This window comes from Rhinolophus sinicus, chromosome 15 (assembly GCF_057876585.1).
Source record: "Rhinolophus sinicus isolate RSI-liver-muscle chromosome 15, RSI-T2T, whole genome shotgun sequence".
In the NCBI taxonomy this organism is placed as follows: Eukaryota; Metazoa; Chordata; class Mammalia; order Chiroptera; family Rhinolophidae; genus Rhinolophus; species Rhinolophus sinicus.
The window spans coordinates 73,756,549-73,769,363 of NC_142515.1; the positions used below are offsets into that span (position 1 = coordinate 73,756,549).

Consider the following 12,815-nt stretch of genomic DNA (forward strand, 5'->3'; position numbering starts at 1 on the left):
GTGTGAGTCTGTCTGCACCAGGGCCGGGCTGGCCCTTCCTAATCAATTCCTGTGACCAGCCACGACTGCGGAATGACAGGTGCTCAGGAAGACAAGGTCTCAACAAATACGTGAGGTGGTGGTTGATTTTTATGTGTCCACTTGGCTAGGCCACAGCATCCAGACAGTTGATGTAACACCACTCTAGATGTCTCTATGAAGATACTTTTTAGTGACATGAACACTTAAATCAGTCAGCTTTGAGTAGAGCAGATCAGCCTCTATAATGTGGGTGGGCCGCGCCTAATCAGTTGAAGGCCTTAAGAGCCTAAGACTGAAGTTTCCCCAAAGAGAATTTCTGCCTCCAGGTGGCCTTGGGACTCAAGCTACAAGTCAATTCTTCCCTGGGTCTCCAGCCTGCTGGTCTATCCTGCAGACTTCAGACTTGCCAGCCCCCACGATCACATGAGCCAATTCCTTAGAACACATCTCTCTCTATGTAGATATGTACACACAGCCTGTCAGTTCTGTTTCTCTGGAGAACTGCGACTCACCAAGCACATAGCTGGAGCAGGGCTAATCGAGACGCGTAAAGCGCCAGGACCTCCTAGTTGGAGACTCCCTGGCCCTCGCCTGGCAGTCTGCAAGCTGGGGTTGGGGGCAGGAAATAGCCCCTTGGAGGTGCCTCACTGTCCTTTGCAAAGTGTACACGGGTTTTATGAGAGGGTGCCTTTGAACAGTGTCAGCACCTTTTTCATGTAAGAAGCTGTGACTGGCCCACTGGCCCACGTCCTTGGAAAGAGGGAAACTTGTGAGTCTGGGATGCTGTCCTGATGTCCCCTCATGAACTTAAAATTCATCTACATAAACACAGCATGGCCCGTCCACACAATGGGGTGTCACCTGGCCGTGAAAAGAATGGAGGCGCTGACACTCGCCACAACGTGGATGGACCTTGAACACACGGTGCTCATGAGAGAAGCCGGACACACACAGTGTGTGATTCCACTTACGGGAAATGTCCAGAACAGGCGCGTCCATAGATAGAAGGGAGGTTAGTGCTTGTCAGGGGCTGGGGGAGGGTGTAAGGGGGAGGGATAGTCTTTTGGGTTATGGAATGTTCCGGAATTAGACAGAAGTGGTGGTTGCACAACCCTGTGACTGCACCCAATGCCACTGAAATGCACACTTTAAAATAAATGGTTAACTTCATGGTATGCAAATTATTTTTTAAGACCTTTGTCTGCAGACCTGCCTGTGCAATGATGCACTACCCTACTTTGCTTTGCATGTTCCTAGTCTCTGACGGGTTAAAGTCTGTGAACAGGAACTGCTGTCCTTTTTCTTTTTTTAGCATAAAAAGCAAATATGTTTATTTCAAAAAATTGAAACAGCGTGGAGGTGAAGAAAACTGTCCCCTCCCCTCCCTGGACCACGTCTCTATCTTCTAGCTGCATTTGTTGTCAGAGGGAGAGGAGGGGACACAAGAGACAAAGCGCCTGCTTCAGGCTGGCCCTTCTGGCAGTGCCTGAGGCGACCTTCACTGGGGCTTCCAGGGAGAGATCCCAGGGGCTGGGGGGGCGAGTTCAGTGTTTATAAATTACCTGGCACCTGGGATCATCACCACCCATGACACAGGTTTACATCAGCTGTGTCTTTCTGCTAAGGACACTGAGGCTCAGAGACATTAATTGAGTGGCCTGACGTTGCACAGCGAGAGGCAACATTAATTGAGTGGCCTGACGTTGCACAGCGAGAGGCAAAGCTGGAGTGCAAGCCCCACCTCCTGCCCAGGCACCCTCTGTGGGCCCGTGGGTCTCCCCCCACCCCCACCACTGCTTGGCTCACCTTGATGCGCTCGATTCCGGCTTCAATGCGGAGCTGCTCCACCAGCTTCCGGGCCTGGGCTATGTTGTTAGTGGCTGACATTGTCTGCCATCAGCTCTGGGCCTCCGGCGTCCAGAGAGCTGTGGGGGGGAAGCAGACAGCGTGAACCAGCTCGGCAAGCCCCAGGATCTCATGCAGCCGAGGATGGAGAGGCAGCATGCACCCCCCCCTTCTGAAGCCCCCTAGTCACCCACCCCACCACCCTGCAGCTCCACTCTGGGGACTGGTCACATTGTGTGTCCTCAAGGTTGGGGGTGGGAGGCCCAGCGGAGACCCTCTTGTCCCGTAGTCTCCTCCTGTGGCCAGTCACCGGTTGTGACTATCAAGGGTCCCCCAGGAGAGTTCGTGAAACCACAGCATCAGTTCCTGGTTGACTCCAGAGGAGGACTTGGTAGGGAGAAGCAGCAGGAGTTTCCTGAGCCCTGCCCCTGCTCCACGGTCCCCTCTCCACCCAGCTGATGTGGGGCCCGGTCACTGTCTATGGGCAGCCGTCCTGGACACGGGGAGGTATTGGCAGCATCCCTGGCCTCAGCCCTCGATGCCAGGAGGACGCCCTGGTGTGATGACCGCGCTAGTCACCAGATGTGGCTGTCTCCCCTAAGTGGCAGGTCACCTGGGGAGACCACACACTGTGGCTCCTGGGTCCGTCACCCCCTGTTGGAGGGCTGGGGCTGTTTCATTCGTTCCTTTATTCACATGCTTGTCTGTTCAGCAAACTCTCACAGAAAAGGTCATGCCATGTGCCAGGCACTTCTCTGAGAAGCAAGCTGATGATGGTTGTGTGTATGTCTGTGGGGGCCCAGTTCAGACTTCCGCCCTGTCTGCTGGCCCACTCCCCACCTGAGGCCCGGCTGTTTCTGTAACAAACCGGCGGCAGGACCTGGTCTTCCACACCTGACTGGCTGTCCGGGGCAGGGCAGGAACAAGAAGTGCTGGCTCTTTTCTTCTGCTCAGGAGTGGCTTTGGGGGCGGTAGGGTAGCCATGAGTAGGGGATTTGCGTCAGAAACTCTGGGACAGCTTGGTTCTGCAGGGTTTCCAGAGCTTTCCAATGAGCTCGGGCTCATGTTCCTCCATTAGTGTCCTGGGGCAGCAGTGACAAATGACCACAGACTGGGCAGCTTAAAACAACAGGAATTTATTCTCTCATATCTGGAGGCTGGAAGTGTGAGATCAAGGTATCGCTGGGCCGTGCTCCCTGAGGGCTCTGGGGAGGGTCCTTCCTGCCTGTCCCAGCTTCTGGTGTGGCCAGCAATCCCTGATGTCCCTTGGCTTGTGGCTGCATATCTCAATCTCTGCCTCTGCTGTCACATGGACTTGTCCCTATGTGTCTGTTTCCAAATCTTCACCTTATAAGGATACCCGTCACTGGATTCAGTGTGACTGCATCCTACCAATCAGATAAGGTCCTGTTCTGCGGTTACAGGTGGACATGAGTTCTGAGTGTGGATGGTGTACTTGGAGTAATGCACTTAGCGTGGATGGATGGTTCCAGATGAGGCCCCCCCCGCCCCGCCCCCGGCAGACCTTCAGTTAGTTCAGCTCTAGGACAAGGGAGTGCATGAATGCACCAAATCCCACCTGTGGACCTGTCTCCCCAGAACCCTTAGGAATCGGGTGTCACACGTCACAGTTTAGGGGTCAGAGAGCTTACGCACCTGCTCCCCCACCAAGAAGAAGGCCCACCCTTTAATACAGCAATGATTCCTGCTTTGTTCTTGTTTGGGATGGTTTTTATGTTCTTTCCAAAATACTTTTAGTAATTTATTTGAAATTAGATTTAAAATTTTAAGATGCCTTTAGATTCCCATCAGTTGTAGGAAATGATAGAGAGAGGCTGAGAACCCTTTGCCCAGTTTCCCCCAAGGGTGACACCATGAAAACTGTAGTGAGATCACAACCAGGACGGTGACACCGACACAGGAAAGACACAGGGCACTTCCAGTCCCAGCGTCCCTGCTACGACCCTTTAAGGCACAGTCACACCTCCCCCAACCCACCTCTACCCCTGGCAACCACTGACAGGTTCCCCTTCTCCACGAGTTTGTCACCTGGATGTTATATAAACGCCACCCTGTGGTATGTCACTGCTTTCCCCACTCGATGTGACTACCTGGAGTGCCATCCGGGCTGCTGCCTGCACGCAAGGGTGGCTGCGCCTTTGCACAGCTGACTGTGCTCCAGGGCGTGGGTGTGCACAGGAAAACACGGGCCTGTGCAAAGACATGCGGGCGGATCGCACATTTCGGCTGTCATGGATAAGCTGCCATAAGCATTCCAGTGAGCACAAGTCTTTGTATTTCTCTGGGAAAAACGCTGAAGACTGTGATTGCAGGTTTAATTTGTAAAGAAAACGCCAAACTTGTTTTTAAGAGCGGCTGTACTATTTTATATTCCCACAGTGATGTATGAGTGATGATGTTAACTTGTTTTTATAATTCAGTTATGCAAACTTTTTTCTGTTCTTTAAGGCCATGAAAATTCTACTTTTCCTATCCAGTTTTCATTTAGTGAGCCCTAGGGTGTGGTTCTCACCCGGGACAATGTCTGGGGACAACTGTGGTAGTCACATGGGGGTGCTCCTGGCATCAAGTGGGTGGGGGCCAGGGATGCTGCTCAACCCCCCAGAGTGCCCAGGACGCCCCCACAGACAGTGACACGGCCCCGAATGTCCAGTAGGACCCTCACGGGCATTAGTGCTAGAAGAGTCGGCAGCCCTGGCCCCAGGGGGCAGGCATCTAACGCGGAAACTAAGTAGCAGTCTGTGCTTCTGTCACGACACACTGTATCACTGTCCGCTTGGCAGTCAGTAGGGCCAGGTGGCAACAGAAAACTAAAGATGTTCCATGTCAAGATTTAAGGTTTTCAAAAAATTTTTCACTTGGCAATTAAGAGGGACGGTCTATTGATCAGCACGCCTTGGACGGGCTCTACGGAGTTCCGCTGAGTGCAAATCGCCGCTCCCCAGAGGTTACACACTGTTCCCTGCCATTTTATGGGCTATTTTTGAGACAAGATTGTGGAGATGAAAGATAGATGGGTGGTTGCCGGTGGGGCGAGGGTGGGTGGGGCCTGGGAGAAAAGGGCGACACAAAGGTCCTCATGGTGCTGGCAATGTCACATATATATTGATGTTGGTGGATCCACGTGCTCCCCAGGTGACAAACGTGCAGAGAACTTAATACACACACACACAACTGCAGAAATCGGAACAAGGTTGGGGGACTGTTCCATGCCAATATCCTCGCTGCGATATTTACTGGGGACTTTGACAAAATATCACCACTGGGGAAAACAGAGTGAATGACACATGGAATTTCTCTCTCATTTGTCACAACTGCATCTACAGTGACCAAAGTTTCAGTTAAAAAAAACAAACAACCCTTCCACACCACCGGCTCCCTGTGTCCGGCGGACACCCAGCCCACTTTCAGGTCAGAAGAGGCCCGAGTGTGTCTGGACCAGGCTCATAGAACCCACGTGTGGGCTTCTAGAGCTCTGATTCAGCACACAGCTTCAAAGCAGCCACAAAACATCCAACTCAGAGAAAACTGCCCTCCCTTCGGCTCAAAAATACCTAAATTACTCAGTGCTAAATATAGACGCACACAGAGAACAAACGGGGTGGCCCCAGGCGTATTTTCCTTGGAAGGCCGGGGAGTCCTGTTCAGCATCCTGAGTGTCCCCCAGGACCCCCGGCAATCCCAGCTGTGGTCTCCCTCCTGAGCACAAAGCCTGATGCAGGCGGTGCTGGATTCCTGCCCAGGCATGCGGCCCCAGGCTCCCTCTGGGCTGGTGACAACCCAGGCCCGAGAGGCTGCAGGGAAGGCGCATTAGGATGTGCTTGTGTTTGTGCTATCAGTGTGTGCGCGCATGTGCACGTGCGTGCTATCAGTGTGTGTGTGTGCACGTGTGCGCGTGCATGCTATTAGTGTGTGTGTGTACGTGTGCACGTGCATGCTATCAGTGTGTGTGTGCATGTGCACGTGCGTGCTATCAGTGTGTGTGTGTGTGTGCGTGCACGTGTGTGCTATCAGGGTGTGTGCACGTGCGTGCTATCAGGGTGTGTGCACGTGCGTGCTATCAGTGTGTGCGCACGTGCTATCAGTGTGTGCGTGCACGTGTGTGCATGCTATCAGTGTGTGTGCACGTGTGTGCGTGTGCACTATGAGTGTGTGTGTGCGCTATCAGTGTGTGTGTGTGCACGTGTGTGCGTGTGTGTGAGAGCACTGAGATGCCGAGACCCAGACACTGGACGCGTCACTGCAGCCAGCGTGGCAGACTCAAGTCCTAGTCCTGGCTGGTGTCACAGCCAGCCACTGACTCATGGACCACTGTGTCCCCCACCTCCCCTAGTGAGGCCAACATGCTGAGTCAGCTCAGGGAACATTTCTCACCAGCTGTCTCTTAGCAGGAGGCACGTGCCAGCATGGGCACCTGACCTGCCTGGGCCCAGCAAAGCCTCGGAAGGTCATGGAAGGCGGCAGGCCCTTGGGAAGCTGGGGGGTAGAGAGGGGGGACAGGCAGTTCCAGGAGGGAGGGGCGAGGCGGTCGGAGCTGCAGGCGGTGGTCACATTCCAACTCTGGGTTCTGCCTCTGCAGAGAGGCTGGTTCAGGCCTGGTGAGGCCGAAGGCACGACTTGGGGTGAGGTCAGCCCGAAAACAGAACCTAAACAGATGTCACCAGGCTCTGGGCTGGCCTCCCAGTGAAGGGCTAGGAAGTCACAGCAGGTTGAAGCTGGCTCCTGCAGAAGCGAACATGCGCAGAGCAAGGACAGTGAGGCCGACCCTGTACTGCAGGCCCTGTGACGCTGTGAGAAAAAGAGGTGGTCACCCCACGTAGTGCACTCAGCCGAGACACGCAGCTCCAATGCACATGAGGATTAAAACCGGGGACAGAATTGCCCTTTCTTCAGTAGTGGCTGTGGGGATGGCAAAATGGGTTTTGCCCCAAAATAGTTTAGAACAGTTTTTCCCCCTGGGCACTGCTGACGTGAGGGCGGTACCACTCTCTGTGGGGGGCTGTCCTGGGCACTGTGGGGTGCTGAGCAGCCCCCTCGATGCCAAGAGCACCCCTAGTCATGACCACCACAGATGTCCCCAGACATGGCCCAGGGGCTCCTGCAGGCAGAAGCTAAGGCCTGGAAGGAACTCTGTTCTTGCTCATTTAGGCAAAATGCAAATAGCTTTTTGGGAACTAAAATGGCTCAGTTTGAACTTAAATGAAATGAAAACAAAAACAAAAACCAGAAGCATGTTTCCGAAAGGGGTTTAATTTTCTTAGCATCTAAATCCTCTGTGACTAGAAGTTGCACTGGGTCAGAGCTTCCCCATGATGCAACCAACAACACATCTAAAGGGGGCGAGAGGACAGAAGTGGAAGGTGGAGCCACCATACAAAGCAGAAGACCTGAATTCTGCTCCGACCCCCAAAGCTGTGTGGCTTTGGGGAAGTTACCTCCCCTCTCTGAACGCTGCTGGAATGCTCAGAGCAACCCTCCCTCCATACTGGCAAACCTCCAGGTCTCTAAGCCCCTGTGCCAGAGAACAGGCTGGGGCGCGCCCAGAGGCTGCAGCCACTGAGAGGGCCCTTTTTCAGGGACTCATGGCAGCTGCCAAACACAAACACAGCTGCCAGAGAGGTGGAACGAAAGACAAGGTGACCTAGACATTGCGCCCAAGCGAATGTGGAAGGGCAGGCTTGCTGGAAGCCATTGGGAAATCCTGCTCCTCACGATCAAGATGGCCACTCCCCTCACCTGTCTAGGGGCCAGGTCACAAAGCCTACCTGGCCCAGGGGAGACCTGGCAGAGTTTGAAGTTGGTCAGATTAAAAATATGGAGTGGACGAAATTAGTGGGAGAGTCAGAATTTGAGAGTCCATTTTCATGCTTTCTGACATAAAGTGTGCAAATCCCTTCCTCTTCTGAGCCACAAAGTGAGACTGGATTCTTTTACGCTCTGCGATGAATTCCCAGAGTACATGGTGGCAGCCACACCCAGGTCACTTCCATGCCACTTTGGGAGACGTTTAGAGCTGTTTTATCCTCCAGTGACCCTGAGCTGCAAAACTCTCTTCCTGTATCCACAGAACTTTCGGGTATCAGGAAGAAATGGGGCACTTTCCAGGGACCTCATTCCAAGGGACAGAGGCAGCTGGCCACTGGTTCTTGAAGACACACATGCAGGGCATGTCCGGAAGTGGGAAACCTGATTTGCATCCTGGCTCTGCCCTGACCTGGATCTTAGCCTCTTCAACTGGAAAATAAGAGGTTGTTCCAAAAGGGTCCCAGTGTGTCTCCTGTGGCTCTAAAGTCAAGATGAGCTACATTGATGACCTCCTCCTAAGCCGTCTGGACTTTAGGTAAAACCTCTATCTGCAGATTTTGGCTTGCTCAACAGTAGACGGTTAATATGGATAGACTCCTGCTGAGGGCAACTGGCATAGAGACAGACACATGCTTGGAGGCATTGGAGGGCTATTAAGATGGTGAAGAATTTCCCGCCAAGGTCTGGGGGAAGATGGAAGCCCAGGAGTCTGGCTTTGGGGATTACTTTTTCCCAGGTGGAGGGTTTGCTGAGAGGCTGTGATGCCTCTATCAGCCTCAAAAGGCTAGGGGCACAGAGGTTTAGAACCAGGGCCTTCGAAGGGGAAAGAGCTTGGTGACCCCCCGCCCCGGTCTGAACTGGGACAACAAAGTGTTACACTCTAAGAATGAGGGGATACAGGAAGTACACAGGCAATGACAGTGACTGGAGCTCAGTTTTGAATAACCTCAGTCTCTGATACTGAACTGAAGTGACCCTAGATTGCTAGCAGCCCTGGACAGAAGTAGACATAAATCTTCCCTGGTGGAAAAGAAACCCATCATCTTAGCCTTCAAATGATTTCTACAAACAAGTCTGCAATCATAATGTGTAGCACACAATTAGAAATAACCAGACACACAAGGAAACAAATGAACAAAAATGAGCAGAAATAATGGGCAAGACAAACAGACTCACAGTGGTACCTTTCATGGGAGACTTTAAAATAATTGTATTAACTATGTTCAAGGAGATATTTGGGTGAGATTGGGATTTTAGCAGTGAGTCAGAAACTATAGCAGAAAGAATCTGTGGACATGTGGAAAGTGCCAACATCTGAAATGTAAGAACACTGGAAAAAATAGTATTGTTAAAGACAATTAAAGAGAAGATTAGTGGGCTGGAAGATAGTTTAGGGGAAAATATCCAGAATGAAGCATGGAGACACAAGGGGAGAGAAATCACAGCAGAGAAGGTAGATGCAGGGGATGCACTCATAATTGGAAGTCTGGAAGGAGGAGAGAGAGAATGAGGCAGAAGTAATCTCTGAATAGACAATGATGGATAATTTCCCAACACTGATAAAAAAGACCTCCCGCCACAGATTCAAGAAGCCCTAGAACCTCAGGCAGGATAAATATCTTAGAAACAGATAGAGAAATGGCCAATAAGCCCATGAAAAGCTGCTCAATGACTAGTCATCAGGGAAACAGAAATGAAAACCACAATGAGAGGCTGCTTCATAACCACCAGAGTGGCAAAGATTAAAAAGGCTGACAATACTCAGTACTGGGGAAACGCTGGGAATTCACACATTACTGATGGGTGAAACAGTACAACCACTTCGAAAAACAGTTTAGCAGTTTATTATATGGCTACACATATACTTAACCTATGATCCAGCAATTCCATTTCTAGGGATTTAACCAGATCAATAAAAACATATTTCCGCAAAAGGACTTGTACAAGACATTTGTACATCTTCATTTATAACAGCCACAACTGGGAACAATGCAGATACCCATCAACAAGAGAACGGATAAACAAACGGTGGTCATCCACATGACGGAATGCCGCGGCACAACGGGAAAAATCAACCTACTGACAGATGGAGCCACACGTGTGGATCTCAAAAGCATTTTGTCAAGCAAAAGAAGACAGACATTAGAAATGTTCTGTATCTTGATTGAGGTGTTGGTGTACACAGGTGTATCTATTTTTTCAAAGTTCATTAAACTGTATATTTAAGATCTATTCATTTTACTATGAATTATGCCTTAATAAAATCAGTTAATTACAAAACATACAGACAAACATAAGTTGTCAGAGGAAAAATGACCAAGAATTAGGCGGACCCAGTGAAAATTCTAGACCTGGTGAAAATAAACTTCAAGAATTAGGGGAAAATAAAGACATTTTCAGACAAACAAAAACAGACTTTCTCACCAGCCGACATGCCTTATTAAAGGTAAAAATGAAAGGATAGTAGAGAAAAATGATCCCAGATGAAAGGTAGGAAATTTGAGGGCTGAAAACAAACGAACAAACAAACAAAAGTTGAGTAAGGAGAGGAACTTGATAAAATAATGAGAAAGTTCCTGTGGAAAATAAATGAGTGAAAGCCTTTGGAACACACATGAATCATGAGCCATCAATTCCAACCAGTTCGTCCACAGACGATGTTCTATGCTTCTGCTTTAAAAATTTTCTTAAAAAAAAAAAAAAAGAAATTTTCTGACACTACTTTTTATCATGCTGTTTTGATGGTTAGATTCCAGTAATTAGAGCCCTCAATATTATTTTAGGACTTGGCTAGTGACATCTTATTTGAATTGAATGACTTTACACACAGGAAAAAATGAAGTCAGCATCTGAAAAAAACATGTATTCATCTCCATGTGCTGCGACTGCCCCAGGGCAGTGATGACAGGGCCCAAGGCCAGCTGGCCCCTCCCTGCACGGTCACCACAGTGGCCCTCAGTTTCCATCACATTCAGAACTAGAAAGGGGTTTCATTTCCATTTGTTTCATATGTAAAATTTAAAAATTCTTAGAACAGCTTCGTACTATAGAAATGTAACCAACACACACTAAACTGAGTATTCGTAAGCTCCCGATTTGAGGACCGTGGGCATGGACACACACCTGTGGGACCGTCGCCACACTCACGAGAATGACCACATCCATCATACCCACCGGCTCAGGGCACAGCCAGTTTCTCGTACTGCTCTGAAGCCAGGGGTTTCTGCTCTGTCCTAATTCATGTCTCAGACGAGGATACTGAGGCTCAGAGACAGTGATCTGTTCAAAGTCGCCCAGCTATCAAGTTGTAGAAGCAGAATTAAAAGCAGTACGAATACGGGTGCTGGGCCTGGGCAGTCCTGTGCAGCTGCCAGGGTCAGAGAAAACCCTGAGTGACATTTAGTAACAAAAAGCCTTAGCTTGGTGCCTCCTGTCCGGCGGATTGTAAGGGGCGCCGGGGACCTCTGCGTCCTGGATGTTTCCTCCCCAGGACTAGAGCACTCTCTTGCCAGCTTCTGACAGAGCTGCCCAAATGTGCACTCCCTGAAAGGCATCGTCATCTCTGCATGACGTGGAGGACCCCTGCGACAGCTTCTCAAGGCTGTATTTCTGTTCACTTTCTCCTCCTTACATATTTCTGTCCCCTTTCTTCTACGGGGTTTTGTGGCGGCTGAGTCCTGCTTCCGTCTTGGAGTCAGACAGAGTAACGGGCACACCCTAAGGCTGCAGGACAGGATCAGATGTTGTGGGTTCTAAGATGTCATTTGGACTCTGGTTCTTGCCAAGACACTGGGCTGTGTGTCCGCATTGCCCATGGTGGAGATGCATGGCAAGTAGGTACCCCAAAACCCCTTGGGGGCGGCAGGCTGAACCTCGGCATCCTAGGGTGCAAAGCCAAGATGCAGACAGCAAGCCTGGGGTGGCCCCAGCCCCTGCAGGGACCGTTGAGCTCCGCGGTTGCCAGGATGTGCTCCCTGCCTCCCTGGCACGCTCCCTGGCATTCCGGGGAAACTCAAACCTGCCAGGCGTGTCTCGGCTAGGCAGACAGAGGCCCACTCAGGGCCAGGCTGGCATTCCCCGGAGACTGAGAGCTGACGAAGCTCCTCTGTGGGTCTATGATGCCATCTCCACCCTCGGAGGTGTCTTCCGGCTGCACAGGAAGAATGACAGTGAGACACAATAATGCCGGCAATCCCTGTGAATTCCACACATAGCTCTCATAGCTGGGACGAGCGCCACTCCCAGCCTGCTGGATAAACCCTACGCGAGCCACTGCCGGGCTGTCTGCTTACCAGAAGAGAAAGAACTGGATGCCAGCAGAGGCTTCTGAAAGTTGGCCAGCTGGGCTGCATAAAAGCAGAAGAATGTGAAAAATGCTCCCGGTGGGGCTGAGGAGGTGGGAAGGGCCTTCGAGGAGTGAGGAGGGGAGAGGCTCCTGGTTCTGGTGGCCCCAGAAGCTGAGCATCCGGTGGCTGCTGAGGACCCCTCCCAGGTGTCCGAAAGGAGGGATGTGAGGCTGAGGCCAGGCTTCCCTAGGGCTGCCTGCCACGGGCGAACACCCAGGAAGCAGCTCTGTGCCCTGAAGGTTTGATGGCTCTGCAGACTGAGAGAAGGACAGGCTGGCCCCTTGCTTCTCCGAGGTTCTCAAGGTTCCCAGAGGCAGCCCCAGGGTAACTCCTAAGTTCATGAATAAGGGGGCTGATGGGGCTGGAAGATGAGAAAAGCGGGGCTCAGGAATCAGTTCTCCCACCAACCTGCAGTTTGACTGCTGTGTCTCAGAGAGATGCCCTTTCCAAAGCAGCATGGCCACCGGGCCTGGCAAGAGGCCAGTTGGGAGCCCTGTGGCTCTCAGAGCACTCCGAAAAGGCTCCCCACTGTCATGAGCAGGACGGACAAGGGCGGGGTCCTTTGCCCTCAACCCTGCTGACACTGGGGCAGGGTTATTCTCCACGGGGGGCCGTCCTGGGCACTGTGGGGTGTGGAGCAGCATCTGGCCTCACCCACTCAGTGTCCCAGTCATAACAACCACAGATGTTCCCCAGACATGGCCCAGCATTCCCTGGGGGACGGATCGCCCCTCAGTTGAGAACTACTGGGTTAGAACCCCTCAAGAGAGCCTCACC

At 51.5% G+C, this 12,815-nt stretch overlaps 1 protein-coding gene across 25 annotated transcripts in view; it reads right to left on the reverse strand.

Moving 5' to 3' along the window:
* The window catches only part of GNG7 (G protein subunit gamma 7), a 144,213-nt gene that overhangs the window by 37,950 nt on the left and 93,448 nt on the right, over positions 1-12,815 (reverse strand). For 10 of the 25 annotated variants that reach the window (XM_088792242.1, XM_088792243.1, XM_088792238.1 and 7 more), the window contains one exon: positions 1,828-1,946. In XM_088792242.1, the coding sequence (XP_088648368.1) occupies positions 1,918-1,946 (29 nt within the window). In that variant the 3' untranslated portion in view covers positions 1,828-1,917. Of the gene's footprint in view, positions 1-1,827; positions 1,947-3,977; positions 4,078-11,710; positions 11,843-11,984; positions 12,039-12,815 lie in introns of those variants that run through there. The other 15 variants (XM_088792240.1, XM_088792230.1, XM_088792231.1 and 12 more) reach the window with 6 other exon arrangements.